At 49.8% G+C, this 21,245-nt stretch overlaps 5 protein-coding genes across 6 annotated transcripts; 2 read left to right on the top strand and 3 right to left on the bottom strand.

Annotated features, from left to right (window-relative positions):
• Positions 1-6,872: 6,872 nt before the first annotated feature.
• On the bottom strand, positions 6,873-7,519 carry PV06_05236 (uncharacterized protein; the record flags this gene model as incomplete). Its single annotated transcript, XM_016406219.1, has 2 exons — positions 6,873-7,310; positions 7,380-7,519. The coding sequence occupies 2 exons, from the start codon at positions 7,517-7,519 to the stop codon at positions 6,914-6,916; spliced, it is 537 nt and encodes a 178-aa protein (XP_016264425.1). The 3' UTR covers positions 6,873-6,913.
• Positions 7,520-9,576: 2,057 nt separating this feature from the next.
• On the top strand, positions 9,577-10,785 carry PV06_05235 (uncharacterized protein). Its single transcript, XM_016406218.1, has one exon. The coding sequence runs from the start codon at positions 9,729-9,731 to the stop codon at positions 10,755-10,757; it is 1,029 nt and encodes a 342-aa protein (XP_016264424.1). The 5' UTR covers positions 9,577-9,728; the 3' UTR covers positions 10,758-10,785.
• Positions 10,749-12,888, bottom strand: PV06_05234. 2 transcript variants are annotated; one of them, XM_016406217.1, is made up of 4 exons: positions 12,478-12,888; positions 12,167-12,363; positions 11,984-12,105; positions 10,749-11,933 (listed from the first exon to the last, which is right to left on the bottom strand). In XM_016406217.1, the coding sequence occupies exons 2-4, from the start codon at positions 12,188-12,190 to the stop codon at positions 11,042-11,044; spliced, it is 1,038 nt and encodes a 345-aa protein (XP_016264423.1). In that variant the 5' UTR covers positions 12,191-12,363; positions 12,478-12,888; the 3' UTR covers positions 10,749-11,041. The 2 variants fall into 2 exon arrangements, with proteins under 2 accessions (XP_016264423.1, XP_016264422.1); XM_016406216.1 differs by having other exon boundaries at positions 11,984-12,363.
• A 1,170-nt stretch (positions 12,889-14,058) lies between these two features.
• PV06_05233 (uncharacterized protein) lies at positions 14,059-18,696 on the bottom strand. Its single transcript, XM_016406215.1, has one exon. The coding sequence runs from the start codon at positions 18,526-18,528 to the stop codon at positions 14,356-14,358; it is 4,173 nt and encodes a 1,390-aa protein (XP_016264421.1). The 5' UTR covers positions 18,529-18,696; the 3' UTR covers positions 14,059-14,355.
• Positions 18,697-18,862: 166 nt separating this feature from the next.
• On the top strand, positions 18,863-20,797 carry PV06_05232 (uncharacterized protein). The gene is made up of 3 exons (XM_016406214.1): positions 18,863-19,009; positions 19,058-19,220; positions 19,267-20,797. The coding sequence occupies exons 1-3, from the start codon at positions 18,988-18,990 to the stop codon at positions 20,390-20,392; spliced, it is 1,311 nt and encodes a 436-aa protein (XP_016264420.1). The 5' UTR covers positions 18,863-18,987; the 3' UTR covers positions 20,393-20,797.
• The last annotated feature ends 448 nt before the right edge of the window (positions 20,798-21,245 follow it).

The raw sequence follows: 21,245 nt of genomic DNA, 5'->3' as shown, positions 1-21,245 counted from the left end.
TTAGCTCTCTTCGACTCATCTTCTCTTGGCCTCTTCACTTGCAGACATTTTTCTATTCTTCCTGGTCCAATTCAAGTCACCTACCTTCGCACAGTCTTCTGTTTCTGCAAAACCCCTAGCAACTGTATCTAACCCATCCACACCTTCTCTATTTGTCTCGGTTCTTCTCGCCTCCACACTCTCAAAATGCCCTACAAGTGGACACCCGAGTCTGAGAGGGCTCTTCTGCTTCTCGCGTTCGCCGAAGTGGCTCCACCTGCGGCTACGATCTGGCAAAGTGTTGCTGAGAAGCTTGGTGGTGGCCTCAGTGGCAGTGCGTGCAGGTACACATGTGCCTTCATCTGCTGAGATTACATTGCATTATTTGCTTGCTATCTGCTTCTTATGTTGGAAATACATTGGCAGCGTTGCTGACAATCAATCTCCCATAGTCAAAAATTCTACAAGCTCAAGAAAGAGTCCGAGAAGCTCCTTGGTGAGGATGGCACTGCCACCGCCGCGACTACTCCAACAGCCTCTACCGCCAAGAAGGAAAAGGGATCAGCGCGCAAGAGTGGCGGAGTCAAACGAAAGCTGGACAGTGACGATGTGATCGAAACACCTACCAAGAAAAAAAGCAAGAAGCTCGACGTCGAAGTGAAGGTGGAAACCGGCCATGACGGTAACGCGCAAACCAAGGTCGAAGAATCTAATGACTGAAGATTATCGACGTCAACTTCCAAGTTGCGTAAGTTCTCCTGGCTGCGTGGTAGCACACTGCTGACTGACGTCTCGTGAAAGAACGCCGTCTCTCGAAAGCACACCGTCTCTCATGATTGGGGCGGAAAATGGAACCAGACTTGGATATAATTGCAAAAGAGCTGCAGTTTCAGGACATGGAGAATCATGCACAGGGAATGAGACGCATGGTTAAAGCATAGCGAAAGAGCCACAGAGCTCGGTCAACGATTAGCGTTGAGACAAGACGAGGAACTCAACCAAACTGCAACACATGTTGACTCATTCGAGGACTACGCCCGATTTCTTTGAGATTGCTCTCGTCCGGTACATCCGGAAATAGTAGCCGATCCCAATCCAGCCCGTAGTGATAACGGACAATCCGAACATGGGAGTCCTTCGTGTCGACCAGTGCGAGGATGAAACTTCGGAAGCTGGTATACAAGACACACAGTTCCATCCGACTTTGTAATGACAGTACTTTGTTATCAAGCTAACACAAATACGGAAAGACGCAGAACCGCAATGTGGAGATTGCATCTGCAGCCTCATCATCCACTGGAGACCAACAACGCATGATGCAGCCGTCACCCTGGTCTATCACATTGATGCCCAACCATTGGCCCCTGTTTTTTGCTCTTTGCATGCAATGCAACGAAAGGCCGCGTTCGGATTGGTGGGTTTGACCGGAGGGCTGATCGACGCTCTACCGCCGTATGCTGGTTCAAGTTGACAGCTCATCGGACAGTGCAAGCACAACCATGTCCGACCAAAGAGTTGAGCCGAGTGCGCGTTTGATTTCGTTTGGGATTCGCTAGGACTGGCTGTGCGAACGCCTCATTGTTGCCTCACCCCTTTCTCCGCTCCAACCTCTCGAGTGAGAAAGCATTTCTCGATCCACTCCGTTTCTACGGAGTACTGCCATCCTCTCTGGCTATAAAAAGCCTCCCAGCCATCATCCTATTGCTTTGAATTTCAACTCCATCTCCCTCTCTTCTGATGTGATCAACTCTCTCTCTGCGGATAAAACCCCTTGGCCTTCACCACACGGTTCTACATTTACTCCTTCTCCCTCTTTACTGATGTGATCACTTGAGAATCCAGCCGCTTTCCTTTGCCGCCAAGGCTTCAGCATGACGATAGATTGGGTGCGATCTAGGGCTGTTGTCTTTCGAATCCTCGCTGCAACGTATGCAGTATTCGGCGAAGATGCGGTACGTGGCCTGTCCCCTGATGTTCTCTACTGATCATGCTGATGTTGCAACAGTTTAAAGGTCGATATCAAGCGATTGCAAGGCTTTATGGCCCTGAAGTCTCAGGAGAGACCATCGAGTTGGTCTTCAAAGACGCCGCGGTAAAAGCGGCTAAACTTATTGAACAAAACGGACCAGTTGCACCAGCACCAGCCCAGCCGCTATCTTGGTCCCTTGCTGATGACGGTGATGACGACTCATCCACCATAGTGGCACAATCCGAAGCTGGAGTCCCTTCTGATGAATCGGGTCGGAAGGGCAGCAACAAGAGGCGATTCTCGGCGATCGAAGGTGACGAGGATGATCAAGTTGCTTGGTCCCCGGCGCCGAGTAGTGCCTCTCTCCGATCTCGTTCATTTGGCTTCGTGACCAAGGAAGGTGAATACCGTTGTGCGCTGTGCAGCAGCCAACTAGTTGATGAGAGGGAGCTTGCGAGGCATGAGAAATACAGCAGGTCGCACCGGAGCAAGCTCAAGAATAGAGACTTGGTCTTCAAAGCTCGTGAGCAACTTGCCCGAGTCGAAAGAGGCATGTCATTCAAGCTACCTCAAAACGAAGCTGGATCATCAAATAATGTGGAAGCCGTCCCGTCAGTGCAGGGGCGAAACCGGGTCATTCAAACGTCTCGCGCGCAGAGTGAGATACGAGACACAATCGAGGTGACCCGGTATCCTTCCAAGCCCAAGTCTGCACCTCGCTTGGCTAATGGGATCGGCCCAAAGCCACCCATTCCTGCGCGACGGCCAGGCTTATCGTCACCGCCGTCCTCCCCACAAGCGGGCCTTCGTTCACGGCTGGACACGGCTCAAGCAGGACCTCCGGCAGACATGTCATCATCAGCATCGTTCTCGCCGTCACCAAACCCCAATTCTACGCACCCGGCACCCCAGGGCCAGTCATCATCACTGGAATCAATCACACCAGACAAATCGTCACCGTCGTCTCTTCCCTCGCAGCAGCTCTGTTCTGCATCATCACCAGCGCAACCCATGATGGGACCCGGTGGGACACCTTCGTCTGTGATCCTCAAGGAATCGGAAATACGAGTCTTGACAGATGTCCTATCGCAACTGCTGGCCCCCAGGAGAGACCAGAAAGCTTTGGAGGCCCCCACAACCGGCGAGTCCACGGTCGTTCCTGGCGAGGCGAGTCTTGTCAACAGTGGGGCTGATCCTCCCCAGAATGATCTCGAAGTTCCTTCAAGATTAGAAGATGGGCGTAATGTCGAAGTTCCTTTGAGATTAGAAGATGGGCGTAATGTCGAAGTTCCTTCAAGATCAGAAGATGAGCGTGATATCGAAGTTCCTTCAATATTAGAAGATGGGCGTGATGTCCAAGTTCCTTCAAGCTTAGAAGATGGGCATGACGGCGAGCGCAGGGGCTTGGAATCTGCAGTTGATGATGAGCAGGAATTGAGAAGGAGAAACATGAGCATCAGTCGTCTTTTATCTGTCGATAGCGAGGCCTGTGGTGCCGGCAATGACTATGGTCAGAATGGACAACGGGACAGAGAAGGGGCCAGGACGACGACGAGAGATCCAAACGGGAGAGATGTCATTGGCATTCCTGAATGACGAGGTTGGTCGTTTTCAATCTGTGACATAGAATGAGTCCCTCCTATGAGTATATGATCATCGATTGTGATTTGTACTTTTTCATATTATTGTGTGTGTATATCCCTTACCCCCTCCTCCCTCTCCTCCTCTCTGTCTGCCTGTTTCTTTGACGGCTGCCTCGGGTGGAATGGAAATGAAAGTGCGTGCTTTGATCTTGACATGATGATTTGACGCTGTCTTTTTTGACGATTCTTTGTTTTCCCCTTCTTCTCTTTCCTTGAAGCAGGAAGGAGTATATACTCTATTTTCTATACCCTATACTCTATTTTCTATACCCTATGCTCTATTCTCTATATTCTTTTCTCTGTCCTCTATTTTCTATACTCTGCTCTCTATACTATGCTCTCTATACTATGCTCTCTATACTATGCTCTCTATACTATGCTCTCTATACTATGCTCTCTATACTATGCTCTCTATACTCTGTTCTCTGTCCTCTATAGTTTAAACCATATTACTCGAGTTCATTCGATCTGTATAACCCGGTGGTCTTTTTGTGTGGCATGATTTTAATACGTGACCTTACTCTTGTACTCGTAACAAGGCAGAACAAAAAAAAGGAGGCGTCTCTTTACTTTGTGGTCCATCACTGTTTTGAGTTGAATGATTCCCTTTGTTTCTCCTTTTCTTTGGTCCAAATGAAGAATGACCTTGGAAGAGTCCATACCTCGATCCACACCCAATACACCTGTAGGTCTAGGTACTCTTATCACACTTTTCCATGATTCCCAAAACTGTAACTTGATTCCTGAACTACCATTGTTGTCATATCCTCAGACATCATACCATGATTCTGTGATACAACAGAATGATTCTCGGTTGAAAGACACGACTTGGAGACACGACTCGAGAATTCGAGACGATCAGACTTGTAGACATTGAAAATCCTCATCTTCCCAGTGACTGACGATCAAGTCTCCAAAATATCAAGCTCTTTTGATTCTCTTTGTGGGTGCCTGGCCGTGAGTGTCTTCTTCTTGATCTTCCATTTTGACGACATTGGCGCTCCGTTTCTTCTGTCCTTGACCACTACCACGGGATTTGGATGTTGTGACAACAGCAGCTGTAGCGGCAGGAGTAGTCGTCTCACTTGGACCAACATTAGACTCGACTGGAGAAAGAAGACCTGTGGCTGTCTTGGTATCATTCTTCTCATCGTCCTCTCGTTTGAACGCCACTCTCGGTTTTGGTTTGGCAGTTTTGGTTGTAGCAGCAGCAGCAGCACCACCACCACCACCACCACCAGCAGCGACACTACCAGAATTCACCGAAATGACAATGTTTAGACCATTTCTCTTTTTGATAGTTTTGAGCCTCCGTTCGATTGATCTGACTTTTGCACCGGTCTTTTCAGCAAACGGACTGACATTGAACTATGGTCATTGGTTTTTTCCGTTAGTACCCCCTCAAAGAAAAAGAACAAGGTAAAATGGTAAGAGTGGATGATTTTAGGAGGGAAAGACGAGTATACACCCGCGAGAATCTTCATATATATATATATATATATATATATGTGTGTGTGTGTGTGTGTGTGTCTGTATATATATCTCACGTACCGTGATGGCTTGAGGGTTTTGTTTTAGGAACTCGACCAGGTACAATGCATCTTTGACATTGTGTCCCGGTGAGGATGCTTCTTGTGTGGATGCCATGGTCTGGTCTAGCGAAGACGACAAGGAGTAACAAGGGTGGGCAATATTGATGGTGTCGTCGATAGTCGAAAGACCGAGATGATGAGATAGGACGAAAGAACAGTATCTGGTGAATGTCTCAATTCAATTCAATTTTCTCTCCCTGGGAAGTGAAATCCGGCAGAGGTCGCGATGGCGCGTTCAGCCTGAGGCAGAAAAACCGGTGAGGTACAATAGATACATGGAGTCTACTTGTTGCGATGGAAAGCGGTGATGGGCCAGTTTGATTCCACCTCCAAGCGAGAACTCGCCATCCGATGATCTCTCTATTATCATTCTACTGGAAATTCAGGTTTACTCTACATGGGTATGGAGGATGATGTTCTAGAAGCCAATGAGGCGACTGCCTCACCGTCTATCCTGTACAGAGTCGTCCCGCGAGGATTTGCAAACATGCAAGCTTGGCCTTCTATCTGTGGAGGGAAGAGGTGAACCTCAGGATAGCGTCCTTATTAGCGAGTGAACCATCGCTTCAGCCCTGCATCGATGAGCCAGAGACACACGACACAGGACGCCCTATCACCCTCGGACACGTGTTCGGCGAACGTCTTTCGGATGTCGCGACCTAAGCGACCAGATTAAGGTTTCGGTCAGACAAAAAGTTCCAAAACAGCCGCCCTCTCCACTCCCTCCACACAACCCCCTTGGCCCCATCCTGCAGCCACTGTGCTTTCTCATCACACCTCATCACACAAGCGGTGTGAGGGAATTTAACTGCGGTGGCGCCGCGGGCACATCACAACGGGGGACGAGCGAGTCCGATTGACTTGTGACAGCGATGATCGCTAGATTCCCGCCTCCCCATCGAATGGAACTTTTGTAGCTCGGTGGAACCGTACGGAAAGTACTCCGTACAGTAGTGCAATAAGTGAGTCCGTAGTCGATATCCCTTCCCTTACACACGCAAACACACCCACTAACGCGATCCACAAACAACGCTAACTTCAAGTTTGTTTTGCTTTCCTGGGGTCGCAACGGGCATAAATGGACGACAAGTCTATATATGGTGCAAAAGCCAGCGACACTTATACGAGGTTTGAAAATTCAGGAGGTTGGGGCAAACAAAACAAACCATGTCAGCGACCGCACCAAGGCACACCGGCCGACGAGCCAGGCAGACATGCATTCAAGACATGACAAGGATGCTGCGGTCGCACCTCCCTGTTAACGCCCGTGGCAAAAGGAACAAAGAAGAAAGAAAACTACGGATCTTGCAACGCGCTTCCGCTCAACAAATCACATCTCGTTGTCACCTTTTATTGGTCAGTAACAGAGTGACAGCACTCCGTAGGTAGTCACCACTTCCTACAAAGTAGACGGATAGATCATGTACGGAGTATACGGAGTACGGGTGCCTTGGGATCAATCCAGCCACTTTTCTTTCTTTCCCTCCATGATTCAATGCCCTGGCCCCTGTCGCTGTTGTGCCTCGATTGAAAGCCAGGAAGCATTCGTCGGCTCTGAACCCCTCTTTCTCGAGTCTCCCACCGCTTTTCCTTGGTTTTCTACGGAGTATCTGGTATTGCTACTCATTCCCCCCTTCTCTCGCCCTAGCCATCGCCCTCGCTCTCACCCTCGCCCTTCCCTCTCATTTTCTCCTCTCAGTCTCTCACCTCCAAAACAAAGCCATTGCCATTTAGTAAACCCTCTGAGAGTTCTCCTTTGTTGCCACGGGCATGTGCACTGGCATGAAAAGTTGCCCGTTCATGTATTGTTGCTCAAACATGTTTGTCCGAGTAGTCGTGTTCATCATGTTCGCAGTCATGTCTTCCTCCTTGACCGAGGCGGAGCCATCGTCGCTAGAATCCGAAACGAGAATAGCATCCAAAGGCTCCCATTTCGGCTTCTTCGCACGCTTCGACGATGGTGTTCTTGGTTTCTTGTCTTCTGTTCCTTCTCCATCGTCGTAGTCATCGTTGTCATCGTTGTCTCTTGCCTTTCGCTTGGTCGGAGTAGAAGGCATCGACGACGACGACGACGGTTGACCGTCAAGCTGCTTGCCAAACTCGTTTCGGAGTTTGTAGTATTTTTGACTAAGGGCATGAAGTCAGCAAATTTTTCTCTGATGGCCTGCCCAGGTGCTGTTCTCGGAGTCCCCGGACCTTACGGCGGAGGCAGTCAAGCCTTCCCCCAAAAGTTGAGCAACCTTTGTCCATGTACCGGCCGACGGCTTCAACTTGGCAGAAGCAATGGCAAGAAGAAGCATGCGGCGTTCCCTCTCCGCAGTCCAGTGGTAAGGCATGATGTGATTTTGCAAAATGTGCACAAGTAGCAAAGCAGTAACAAAGTCTGAAATAACGTGCGAGATATTGGGGAACAAGAGCAATGGTTGAGCAGATTCGTGAGAAAGAAAAGGAAACGAGAATCTTTAATTGAAGGTAGAGAGAAAATGAAGACGAGAAAGAGATAGAGAGGGGAGGGGGGGTCGCACCGACACGCTTCCACAGAGAACGGTGGACCCATTATTTGGGCTATCTGCTTCCACTTGAAAGTGGCTTGCTGGTCAATGATGCACATGAGGAGCTTTTTCTCGTCTAGGGCAGTCCACGGCTTGGGCATGGTGCTCGAATCCACAGACGGACAAGGAATGGGACGCTTTTGAAAAGTAGTCTGGAGCGAGATAGCTGAGCTCTCAATTAGTAAATCATCCAAGGGCCGCGAGAAGAGGTATTTGTAGGCCGAAGGTAGCAGGATAGCATGATTAACACTCCGATGGTGCGTTAACGGAGCAACAAGCGTCGATCCCAGGGCAAATACGCGTATGAGACGACCTTTGCGAAGTGCTAGTGCCGGATAACGGCCTTTTCGCAGTGCTTTGTTCGCGAAAGCAAGCGTCGAGAACCAATCGAGTCCATCCGAAGTGTTTCACCGGTCCAAGTACTGCATATCGTAACGAGTGGTACTCCGTGGATGACAACCATGACCTCAGCGGGCCCTAGTCCCGGTCTGCTGATCTGATTCACACTCTGTCCTGAGATTGTCTCTGTGACCTTCACACATTCAGCCCGTCGCATGAGCCGTGTCGAGGTATAAAAGGACTCGAGTGGTTCTGCTCAAACTTGTCATTCTTGTAGAAACTTTCATCGTACTTTGCCATTCCATAGACTTCGCTCTTGATCAAAAATTCCTTGTACTCGACACTTTCTTCATCCCATAGTAGTCATGGCAAGCATTCAGGTCAAAGAATCCGACATTGCGGTCCTTGTCGCCGCTATCCAGAGCTCGGTTGGCCCAATCCAAGTAACGAGACTTACTGATGCCGTTGAAGTAACGCCCTGACGTGGTTCACTAGGTTGACGCCGAAAAGGTTGCAAAGCAACTTGGCATGAGCCTGTCCAGCATCCCTCCCAAATTCACGGCGATTCGCAAACGGTACAGCATTGATATCAAGGTCGTCAACTCTGGAGCTCTTCAGAGGAAAAGACCGAGCAGCCCCAAAAAGAGGCATTCTGTCGCTGGTCACCACGCAGCCGGATGCATCAAGCAGGAGGCCCAAGATATCATCCTGGACCAACACCTCGGCTTGCCTCTAGAGCAATATCCTCAGCCGGACTTTCACCAGGGTCGAATGTGATCGGCAGGTATGGTACCTTTTGTTGTGCAATGTTGGTCTTGAACGAAAAGGCCAAGTGTGTCGCAGGACTTTAGGAATTGAAAGGGGAAGAATTCTTATGGTAGAGAAAATTGAAATGAAATTCTCTCAACATCGAAAATACCTATCTCATTTTCTTCGTCTCTTGCCCTATCAATCAAGCAATCATGATTAGAATCATGATAGTATGCAAGTCTTCTATTTACCTAGCAACAATATGGTGGAATCCTTTCTCGTGACCTGATCGATACCCCAAGGAGGTCGTGGAGTGTCAGGTTCGGGTTAAGCATTGCGCACGCACCCAATCGAAAGCACTAAAGGAGAGCGCTAATCAGTCAGGTGAGGTTTTGCAACACGAGGATCGATAGAAATCTCTAGCCATCTTCAATATACTTGATGGATTAGGCGGAGAGAGATTTGGCGATGTTGAATTGACGGCTTCCAGCAGGCAATCGCACTCGTAGAATCCGTCATTTGAGGCTGTCTCTCTTCTAGATCAACAGGTGAGCGGCAGCTTGAGACGGAGGCTGACATTGTTGGAAGGAGTGATATCGATTAGGGACAAGTCGTTGATCAAGGAATCAATTGCACGAGGACCATGAAGATGGAATCGAGCGTCAGAATCGGTAAAACATCGGAGTCTTGGACTGCGTCACTCGGACTTGTGTGATAATCAACGAAACATTTCTTGAAAAACACCTTTCACGTCTGCTTGCATTATGAGTCTTCTTTTTGTCGTTCTCGGTGTAAATTTGTAGAGCGAGCAGCGCGGTGACATGGAGCTATCTCCAACCCTGTCAGTTGCGTCGTCGGTAGACAGTCCCAATCCTTCCTTTTCGCACCCACCGCCGCTGCCGTCATGAGCGACAAAAAGACGACGGCAAAAGTCCCGTCCTCTCTCGTCAACACCTTGACCTCGCACACGGGGGCGATCAACGCCATCACCTTCTCCTCCCAGGCCGGCACGTACGTCCTGACCGGGTCCTCCGATCGGCAGATCCACCTCTCGCGTACCGAGCCCGCCACCGACCCCGACAAAAAGAAGCAGTCACCTGGGCCTATTCAAAAATACGTCGCGCACGGGTATCCCATCCTGGACATCGCGGTGTCTCGGGACAACCAGACCTTTGCCAGCGTCGGTGGGGACCGCAGCGTGTTCCTCTGGGACGTGGCGAGCGGCGGCTCCGAGGGGACGAGCCGACGGTTCGGGAGCAACACCAACCAAGGGCACAGCAGTCGGATCAACTGCGTCGCATTCACGGGGGATGGCGACACCGTGATCGCGAGCGGGAGCGACGACACCTCGGTGAGGCTGTGGGACGTCAAGAGCCGGGACACCAAACCGCTGATGGTCCTCGACGAGGCCAAGGACGGCATTTCCAGCATCGTCGTGACCGGGAATGGTTACGAGATCGTCGCCGCCAGCGTGGACGGGAGGGTGAGGAGCTACGACGTCCGAATGGGCAGGGTGACGGTCGACGTGTTTCCCGGATCCGTGACGAGTTTGGACGTGTCGAGGGATGCGAAGACGATCCTGGTCGGGTGTCTCGACGGGAGGATAAGGCTGATGGATCGCGGGGATGGGACCTGTCTGAGAGCGTTCCCGTCTGAAGAAGACAACGCCAAAAGCTACAAGAATACTAGCCTACGACTCAAGAGCTGTCTGGCAATCAATGAGAGCCTCGTGCTGAGTGGGAGCGAAGACGATGGCAACGTACGAGGATGGGACGTGCTCTCTGGAAAGAGTGTAGGAGATGTCAACGTCAGTCCTTCGGGGAAAGTCGTCAGCGTGGTCAAGTGGAGAGAAGGCAGTCAAGCTCAGGGTAGGCAGGGTTTGTGGGCTGGAGGAAGCGCTGACGGTGTCGTCAAGATCTATAGCACCGGTTGAGCACAAAGCAATCTAAATCTTCACATGGTCATATTCGTGCCTCATAATTGTGAATGGTAGAAATTTTCACCAACACCACAAGTTTGTCGACTCAAAACTTGGACCGCGACAATGCACTATGAATACGACATGTCCTGCAAGATTCCCGTCATAATGCGACATCACCTTTTGCCATTCCATGCAGTTTTTCCCACCTCTCGTACCCAATGCAAAGCCCAACACTGACTGACCAAAATGCAATGTCCATGTGCCTTCGTTTGTGATGCTGAATCTCATACTACAAATCATGCTGGGGCCTCGGCGACCTTTTCCATGCCATATTTCAATGCATCGACAGCTTTCTCTAGATGACTAGCCCTCACAATCACGGTCCCTGCCCTGACTGTGCTCAGAAAGGAAATCTCCACCGGCACGTTCGTATCCGGACCTGACCCGGATCCTGGACTGAAATCAAGCTGCTCGTCTTCATCTGTACTTCCTTGCGCCAGGCGTCCAGCCACGCCACACACAATACCGGTAGCGTCAAGCGGTAGGTCGCGGAGATCAAGGGTGATGGGTATCAGTGCATCATCCTCAGACTTTGCCCCCAGGAGTGACTGTCCCAAGCGACCCAGAAGCCGATGCTCCATCAATACCGAAATAGGTTCCCCGGCTGTGATGGTCAGCGAAAGGAACCTCGCCCCAAAGTTGAGGCCCGATGCCAGAGCCACCCGGGAGGCAAGGCTACTGGCGCCATTGCTCAGGGGTTTGGTTTTGCAAGTTCCATCAGCCAAAGGCATAGTGGCAATCAGGACCTGCAAAAGGTCATCTCGAAGCTGAGCATCCCGTTCAGCGTCAAACTCGCGGCTGCCAGCGCAGCTGACAAGATGAACGTCGCTGTCGACAAGCGGGCTGATGTTGTTTTTCTTGAGTTTTGTAAACGTGCGTATTTGCAATTCCGGGATGTCTTTCGCAGGTGGTGTTGTTGGTGCAGAGTTTTCGTAAAATGACGGAGAATAAATCGGCCGACCACCATGGGGAACCGCTGGTAACGAGGGAGAAAGTTGCGAGACAAACGCGTCAACACTCTGCGAGAACACAAATCCTCGTTGTTGTAAAGCTTTTGTTACAGTGTTCCGAGATCGCAAAGGTACCAGTATGTAATCAGAGAAATATGTCGTGATGAAGAAAATGCTTCTACTCAGGAGTCAGTTCGCTCCTTCATAGGTCGAAGGTATGTCACTCACATGCCAGCCATAGCCAAAGGGGACGTCAGCTCCAGTACCCGTTGACCTGCATCAAGGCCTTGGCCATCGACTTGAATCGCCACATAGTCCTCAGAACTAATTTGAATGTCTGTCTTTGATTCCTTACCTTTGTCATTAGATCCATACAGTTGATTCAGTGCCTGTGCAACGGGCGCCACGTACGTATCGGCTAAATACCGTGAACATATAATCGAGCACTCCACTGGTGTCAGGGACACATTCAAAAAATCGTGTCGATTCGTCCACGATATTCTGGCAGCATCTTCATCATGATCCTCCCCAAAGAGGAGCCGAAGTATCGGCTGCAAGCAGAAAGAGTACAATTCAATAGGGATGTGGACAAGTGCCAGTTGGGGGTCCTATTACGCAACTCTACGTCAGCTCAAGTCGCGAACAGCTAACCTGAACCTGGGATCCTTTCAGATCAGATCGAGGAATTCAGAAACCTGAGACATTAACGTTCTCGAACGTACCAGAAAAGAGATCTGGGCCGTAATAAGATTCATCGAATCAGCCATTGTTTCCCCTCGGGCTGTCGGTGCCGTGTCTTTGTAAAGAAGGGAAGCTAATCCAGGTGCCCAATACTCCGAAAACCTAGCGGAGGGAAAAGGTTTGTACTCTATAGAAGCCCTGATCTGCGGAGCAAAAGATTGCTATTATTGCCGTGCTTTTCTGGACTGGAGTCTCAGCCTCGCGCCTAAGATACTGCACGGATAAAGAATGCTATTGCGCATGTGCCGGCGGTCGATAGAATGTTAAGGCGTCTGGCTTCATGACTGTGACTATGATGAAACTGATAAAGATGATGCTCAACAATGTCAAGGTAGGATTCGGCGCGACAATCCACGGAGTCTGCGAAAACGCTGGTCAGGTGGAAGAGTGCGACCCCTGCTCAGCCAAAGTTATGATGACCTTGATGTGGAGCGGGCCACAGTCCGAGAATACTGCGATTGGCAGCTTGTAAAATGGGTAACGGAAATTTTAGCTCGCGAGATAAGGGAAGCAGAGATATGAGGTGAGAAAACTAGAAATCAGAATTGGGGCTCCTGTTGCCCTTTGTTTGAGTCTTCGAGGGCACATACGGGTAGAAACTCGGGTGTCACACAGGCTTAAGGCGTGGGGAGCAGATTTCTTGTCTTCAGCAACATGTTGCTGGCATGTTGAACGCGCGGGGTTCCGGATTCTGTCTCCTCGTATAGCTGGCTGTTGGTTCGAAAGCTACATGCAGAAGCAGCTTGATGTCATTTTGAGCTGCTCTCGCTTGCACTTTGAGCGTGGGTTCGAGCATGGTGTTGAGTCAGATGGATGCATCCTTATTGCGCACCTCGTATCATGTTCACGCGCCTAGGAACCCCGAGGTATTTTGTTTTGATGGAGGTAGGGCAGGCCAGACGAATGCAGCGCAACGCAAAACGTGTCGCATTCTGGTAGCGTGGGGGCTTAGTGGGCTGGTAGCAGACGAATCTGACGTGGTGTTGAACGAGGGCGTGGAGGAGCCAGGAACACAGGAACACAACCATTGCGAAGGCGGTCGAATCATGGAACAGATTAGCTTGTTAGGAAGAGGGGTTGATGCAGCAAAGACGGGAAGGGCAGAACGGCAAGGATCGGTGGTGGTGTTGACAGGTGACGGGAAGAGTGAAGTGGGAGGAGGTTTTTGGTACGCGAGAAGGTGGTGTTAGACGCCAGTCCTTGAGCTAGATTAATCAGGGTTTAGCCCCGCGTGAGTTTCAATGACGTGCGTCGGATGCCAAGCCACTAGAGACCTAGCCTAATGTAGATTCTCCCTCCGCTCCAAGGCTGTGTGATGTCGACGATCAGAGTGATTTATTACTCGTCTGCTGTATTGGGTAGCAAAGCATGTGCAGTGCAAATCGTCAGTCTCATTCTGCGAATGGAAGAGAAGTCAGGTATGCACCTTGTTCTTATGATTGGCCTCCCAAGGTATTCCTTGCTAGCTCCTACAGCGATATACCCTTCCACCTGTCTTACCCCTAGAAAGCGAACAAGTGGCAGCTCTTGTGCTCACACCCCTGGGCACTTCCTGTGGAGTACGTTGATGCGAATTGATGGAGATTCTATCTAGTACAAACTAATGTTGAGTCTCTGGTGGGCTTTATTTGCTAACATGCAGGTCGCTCCTACGTCCCCTTCCTCCATTCCATGGTAAGGAAGCTCGGGTAGTCTGGAAGCAGTTCATTCATGGCCGTATGCCTACTCAAGACGCCTGAGAATCCAGATAGCTATCTAATCCCATCGTTGAGCTGCCACGTCATCCACATTCACGCCACTCACAAATAATGAACAATCATGGGAACTCAACAACTACCATTGGTTGTCAAGGACTCGGCTCAAGAAGAAGGTCCTCTTCCTCCGCGTGCTGTACCTCCACGACCACCTCTGCCCCGGCCGCGGGGCGTATTGGAATGATTCAGATTAGACGGCGGTGGAACATTGTTGTGAGATTTGGGTCTGAACGCCGGGTTATTCTGGATCACACCGGCTTGAGGATCACCCCGATCGACTTGATTGTAGCCACCCCTGGTTGTGTAGCCACCCCGACCTCCTCGGGCACCATTTATTGTTGCTCCACGGTTGCCATTGGCAGGGGATCCAGACAGACTTCGAATTGGCATGTGTGTTCCGTTCAGTTTACCACGACCGTTGACTTGTCCACCTACAGCTCCACGCCACGTCCCGCGTAATGCTGGCGGTGTTTGAGCTGGACGCAATTGCCCTTGCCCGTTGATGCCTGGTTGTCCATAGCCCGTGACTGTGAGTGGTGATTGGGTTACACTCGTTTGTCGATTGGCACTTGCCTTTGACGATGCCAAAACTTGACGGTTGCTAAGGTTCAGAACTGACCAGGTAGGCACCGTGGAACCACGGAATGGTGAACAACGATCTCCCAAGGATGTGCCGCTCATGAAGGACACATCGAACACAACGTCGAGCCAAGTCTCTCTTGTGGTCTGAGTGAGGCCCACAACGGTGCCTTGAGATGCGATTGGGACTTTTCCGGAGTCAGCCACATAGATAACTCTGTCTCCTAGAGAGTAACTCTGGCTGCCCAAACGCCATTGTGCATCAGAGGGCTTCAGAAGACCATGCCGAGGAACTCCTCCAATGACTTTGTTCTGAGAAGGTGGTTCAGTGCGAACCATTTCATCAGCAGCGGCTTCAATTCGCTTGACAATCTCCGAATCCAGCTGTTCCGCTTCCAGAGGGACTTTTTCAAAACTCTTTGACTCGATTTCCTTGAGCCAAGCCTGAATTTCTTTGACCTTTGCCTTTGCCTCCTTTTCATCGCCTGGGAAGTACGCAGTGGGCGGTAGCATATCGCCTTGTGGATTGTTGTTGATGCCAGCGATAAATTGTGGGAACTTGATCATGTACTGTTGGATCAACTCAACAGCTCTCTGGCTGAATTCCCAACCACTCTGGCTCTTGCGTGAGTAGCCCAACACCTTGAGCTTCTTGGCCTCGAACTTGAGGTTCAATCCAAGGTTGACTCGCTGATCATCAACCATTACGGAGTATGAGGAAGTGATCTTGGCTAAAGCCAGTGCGTTCAAGTTGAGACTCCGTGCAACTTGAAACGATGGCGTGTAAGGTGACAATCTCTCTGCTTGATGAGCTATGTCACGTCCGAATTCATGTTGTCGGCCACTAGAAAGTGCAATCAGACATCTTGCTTTGCCATTTTCATGCCCGACCACACTGAGCGGCCTTCCATATGCATAATCTCCCAGGAAGAAAGCATTGGTTCCATCTGGAAATTCTTCTTCGATCGGCAGTGCCGATTTCTCAATGAATCGCACATCCTCGCTGATGACACTCTCAACAACAAGTTGCGTGGCATGGATGGTCTCCATTCCAGGAAGTTCGGCAAATTCCTTGACGGTGGAACCATCGTCGAGTTTTTTCAGGCCTTTGAGCATCTCGACATGGACAAGTGTCTCGACATCGCCCGCTAGCATGCCGAGTCTCTTACTGTACCATTTCTCAATGCGCTCTGCTTTCTTGTGGAACTGATCGATTTCACTTCCAGTGTGCTCAATAGCCTGCACCTGCTGGTTACCTCCCTCAGCCATCGTGTAATCAAACAGCTCGTCGGAGACTTTGACGATCTTGGCTTCCTGTAAAAATGGGTATCCAACATGTACGCGCTGATTCAGTAGCTTCTTTGCGTACTCGGAGTTGCTTCGTGCTTCAGTGTCTGATAATGTTATTACCATACTTTCGTTACGACTGTCCTGTTGGAAAACATTCACGCCATGGAACCCCAGCGACCCAGTGAATGGCAAAGTCTTCAAGCTAGGAAAGCCGGCTAGAGCAGCGGCACCTAGTTTCACTCCGTCGACGAGGCCAACATAAGGTTCTAGACCCTCCATAGTTGGAAGCTCGAATTCATTTTGTATGCAGTGGCAATGAGGCAGGTCCGGAAAAATACCGGTTAATGAAGATGGATAGGTGTAGTCCACCTCGGGTGAGTAGACAAACTTGAGGCTGACTCCAAAATCGTTTCGAAGGCGTTCATCTTCGGAAAGAAGGTGGTCTTTTGTGGCCATAGCGCTGAGAAGTCTCTTTTCATCAATGAAAGGGATCTTCACCACGGCTTCCCACTCCATTTTCTTGCCGTTCATATCCAGTTGAAAATCTCGGGGGTAGAAATCGATAATCGGCGAATCTTTTGATGTCATCAAGTCATGGTAGACTTCAGGGACAATCTTCTTGCTTCGGTCAGGTAAGACGCCCATCAGTTGCTGAAAGGGACGGAAGGGTTGACCAAGCTGAAAATTCATGTCCGCACCAAGGCCATTCTTGACATCAGATATCATTGGAGCGTAATGATACTGATAAAACCATGGCCACGACGCGACACCGCGATAATAGTAATACAGCACCCACTGGAGACCCTGGACATAATTTTCTGTAAGTTGGCGCAGACTCTTCTCGTCCTCAAGGCCCCATTCAAATTTCTCTTTGTAATATTTGTTCTTCCATTCATAGAACTTCTCATCATATTTCTTCTTCAAGTCTTGCTGGGCTTGTTCATCTGTGGCCTCTTCGACTTTGGCATTCTCATATCGCTTCAAAATTCTGGTGATGGCCAACAGCGACTCTTCTTCCTCTAACTCTTCGTCCTGCGATGGTGGGAATTCTAGTTGTATAAATCGATTTCCTTCCTCGTCTTCTTTGGTAGACCATGGGAGGTTCAGATCGACTGCCAATTGCTGTACAAATCTGCGATCCCGTGCGGGGAGTGTGAAGGGCAGGTTCAGCGGCTGTCTCGTGGCCAGATCCTTATTACCAGGAGAGATGAACCACTTCTTGATGTCCTTAAAGAGCTGTTTCTGCTCAGGCGAAACCCTGACAGGTCCGCGTGATGGTTTGAGGGGTTCTTCTAGCGCAGCGTCTTTCCGCTTAGCACCGATCCATTTTGTATCGGAATACTCTGCCTCGAAGAATCGGTGCTCAACTTCGGACAGTTCATTGAGCAGAACTGATAATCTCTGCAAATTGATTACTCCATGCTCGTTGATGTAGCCACCCAGCCCCGGTAAAATCTGCTTATATTTCTGAAACATTAGAGCCAAAGCTCCTTCATTGATGTGAAGGTTTGGGAGATTAGGTAAGAAGTCGTTTCCAACAAAAAAGGCCATCAGGATGAAGTCGTCAATGATTCGTTCCATATCAAAGGGAAAATCGAGAGCACCGTCTAGTTCTAGCTCTTGAAATTCGAGCTCGAGGTATTCTCTCACAATGCACAGATGCATGAGGTAGAAGTTCTGATGTTCCAATTCTTTGGATTTCTTCGAGGATTGCCTCCCAAAAGTAACTTCTTCTCGAAGCAGGCAGAAATGGGGATCATGGCTGAGTAGACCCAACATGATCAGATCAGCATCTAGTCCATACAGACAATGACGGACATTCGGGTCGTAGCCTGGCTGTGCTTTGGCCTGTCGGATGTACTCCATGATCTTGTGTTCGCCTTCACCAGGAACCTCATGGCCAGAGAGGACAACCTCAACACCTTGCCAATCGACATCTTCGGATACTTTCTTGTTGATGAAATACTTCAATTGCTTTGTAAGTTTGGCCATGAAGTCTGTCCCGGGTGTGATACAGTTGCTGTCGAACGGATCCTCCTTTGGCATTTCCAAGCCTTCTTTGATAGCTTTGTCTCGGGCCTTTTCGTTGTCGAGGGCGGTACGGAATCGACGAGCACGCTGCTGATTCATTTTGGCTCTGGGTGCTACCCCATCAATTGCCATGAAGAACAGTTTTTTGGGCTTGATCTTGCCAAAGAGGTGCTCAATGTAATTGAAGATAGCAATGAACATTTTGTCCTCGGTCATCCGAAAAGATGGCGAGTCGGAGTCTTTGTGAGTGCAATTGTGGATGATACCATTCATATCCAAATAAAGACAATCGAATTCGGGAATGCGGTTCTCAGCGATCAATTGCGAAATCGCAGGATAACGCTCACTGAGCCATCTGAAGAATTTGGGGACGCCCATTGTGACGGTGGGTGAATGCCAAAAGAAAGATGTTTATATTCGGGAGCGAAGAAAAGGCTTAGGGCAAAGTTCCTCAACGACACATGCGGTTGAAGGCGTATGAGATAAAGGCCACTGACGCCGCAGTATGAAAAAGGTTGATATCTTGATTCGTGGTTTCGATGATGGCGAGTTTGCGATCTGGTGACAAAGACAAGCCTGGCTGGAGTTATGATGCCAAGAGCCTCGGCGGACTTGCCCAAGATGGCATTTGGCACTTTACTCCAGCTTGAGCTAAACCTCTTTTATTACGCGTTAGAAAGTGGGAGCGCGTTTACTCTGCGTGATGATAGTACTTCAAAAAGTCCTTGCGCTGAGAGATTTCCAACCCCCAGGGAAATCTATGTACGCCTAATTCGTTCTTCATCTCCTTGAGTCGTTGTTACCGATCTCCTATCCGCCAACACTTTCTCTTACACTATGGCAGACGACGAGGAAAACAGTGGGTTCAAGATGATACCGCCATCTGCGCATGCTAATGTAGCCTTAGTGAGCGAAGAGCTCAACAATGAGGATGCGGAGACCGAACAGAAGATCATCAACGAAGAATACAAGACGTGGAAGAAGAATGCGCCCTTTCTTTACGATATGATTCTCAGTACGGCCCTGGATTGGCCCACACTGACCACGCAATGGATGCCCGATGTCCACGAGTGAGGAAGTCTGCAACACACCTTGGGATTGAACTGACATATCCAGCGTTCCTGGCACCAACTACCTCAGGCACCGTCTCCTTATTGGTACACATACCGCCCCAGGCCAGCCCAATTACCTAGAAATAGCGCAAGTCCAATTACCCAAGCCCAAGAAACCGGATGTGAAAGACTACAATGAAGAGACTGGAGAGATCGGAGGCTATGGTGGAGGACCTGCCGGCAAGAACCAGTTAGAAGTCAAGTTCAACATCATCCAGAAGATTGACCACCCGGGCGAGGTCAACAAAGCTCGATACCAGCCTCAGAATCCAAACCTCATCGCCACCATGTGCACGGATGGACGAGTAATGGTGTGGGACAAGAGCAAGCTATCAGGTCGTCCTTCAGGGACCCCAACACCGGCTATCGAGCTTCATGGGCATGAGCGGGAAGGATACGGCCTCAGCTGGGATCCCCGTCAGGCTGGCCAGCTTGCTACCGCTAGCGAAGACTCCACGGTCAGATTATGGGACATCACACAAGCATCAAGAGCCAACAATGTGTTGAAAGAGTCGAGCAAATACACACACCACAACAGTATTGTCAATGATGTGCAGTACCATCCCAACCTTGGCAACATGGTCGGCACTGTGTCGGACGATATGACGATGCAGATCCTCGACTTGAGACAATCTGACACTACCAGGTCCGCCTTGAAATGCGACAATGCACATAGGGATGCCATCAATGCCATCGCTTTCAACTTGGCTGTTGATCAGCTCGTTGCTACAGGCAGTGCCGACAAATCAATCGCAATTTGGGATCTCCGGAATATCAATCACAAGCTACATGTCCTCGAAGGTCATAATGATAGTGTCACGACATTAGAGTGGCATCCATTTGAAGAGTCAGTGATTGCATCTAGCAGCTATGATCGAAGGATCATGTTCTGGGATCTGGCCAGAGTCGGCGAGGAACAAACCCCCGAAGACAGTGAGGATGGGCCACCGGAGTTGTTGTTCATGCACGGAGGACATACCAACCGAATCAGCGACTTCTCGTGGAATAAAAACAGCCCATGGGTGGTTTGCAGTGCCGCCGATGACAACCTGATTCAGGTTTGGAAAGTCGCAGAGGCTATTGTAGGACCTGATGACGAGGACGTCCCTATGAACGAGCTCGAGGGCTAGGAATCCAACCAGTATTTATGGCAATTGTCTCTTCTTTCATGCAACCCGTGGGCTAGGACGATGCAGTTCGGTTTAAATGCCTACGACACGTCTTGGCTTGATGCCTTTGACATTTGACGATAGGGACTTGATGATTGAAAAGCTGGTGTTGGTGAAAGGGTTTCAACAAACTGCAGGCTCTCCCAGTGAATCAGTGGCATGGAGGTGCAAGGTGTTCTGGCCATCAGGAAAAAAAGGTGACCCGTGAACGAGATTCCTGCCTGAGCTGGCTAAGGACCTAGGTACTGCTTATCGAAGACTGCAAAAGTATGATCATGACCTCGATATCGCGTAGTTCAGGTATTGATCTTTGTGAGATTATATGGGTACCTCGTACTCGTATTAAGGACTGCCTACAGAGACCCCCCCGGTACAGAGTAGTTGCCCTGTAAACGCCTTGCCACGGCGAAATTCCTGATGCTGTTCTGATAGCCGATTAAATACTCCGTACTCCGCCTACGTACTACCTGCCCAAAATCTACGATTTTACAGGCGGGATGAGCCGATTGTGGTTGAGTTTGGGCTCACAAGGCTCACCAGGATCTCTATTTAGTGAAATCACTTAGCCCCTCTAGGCGCGGGCACAGCCCACCAGCCCTACAGATCTGGGTTCAATAGGCCGCTTCGTATCCGCCACGAGATGGTCGTACGGAGATGTGCCTTGATAATTAAAAAGTGTTTGGGTCTTGACGTCTCAATTAAAGAAACTCCGGACTTATGTAACTAGCGCTTTCCACGCCTTGTCAAATCAATCCCTCTATTTTCTTCCCCATCACCAGGCGCCAGCATTTGCTCACCCTTTCACCTACTTCCA

The sequence above is a fragment of the Exophiala oligosperma genome, assembly GCF_000835515.1.
Source record: "Exophiala oligosperma strain CBS 72588 unplaced genomic scaffold supercont1.4, whole genome shotgun sequence".
NCBI lineage: Eukaryota > Fungi > Ascomycota > Eurotiomycetes > Chaetothyriales > Herpotrichiellaceae > Exophiala > Exophiala oligosperma.
This window is presented reverse-complemented; position numbering and strand designations above follow the sequence as displayed.

Bases quoted from the DNA above. Each gene is read 5' to 3' on its own strand.
- PV06_05235 (XM_016406218.1), top strand. From the start codon at position 9,729: ATGAGCGACAAAAAGACGACGGCAAAAGTCCCGTCCTCTCTCGTCAAC.
- PV06_05234 (XM_016406216.1), bottom strand. From the start codon at position 12,522: ATGGCTGATTCGATGAATCTTATTACGGCCCAGATCTCTTTTCTG. The intron at 12,364-12,477 runs GTACGTTCGAGA...GTTGCGTAATAG, and splicing joins CGGCCCAGATCTCTTTTCTG to GACCCCCAACTGGCACTTGT. The intron at 11,934-11,983 runs GTGAGTGACATA...ACTCCTGAGTAG, and splicing joins CCTTTGGCTATGGCTGGCAT to AAGCATTTTCTTCATCACGA.
- PV06_05233 (XM_016406215.1), bottom strand. From the start codon at position 18,528: ATGGGCGTCCCCAAATTCTTCAGATGGCTCAGTGAGCGTTATCCTGCG.
- PV06_05232 (XM_016406214.1), top strand. From the start codon at position 18,988: ATGGCAGACGACGAGGAAAACA. The intron at 19,010-19,057 runs GTGGGTTCAAGA...ATGTAGCCTTAG, and splicing joins GGCAGACGACGAGGAAAACA to TGAGCGAAGAGCTCAACAAT. The intron at 19,221-19,266 runs GTGAGGAAGTCT...TGACATATCCAG, and splicing joins TGGATGCCCGATGTCCACGA to CGTTCCTGGCACCAACTACC.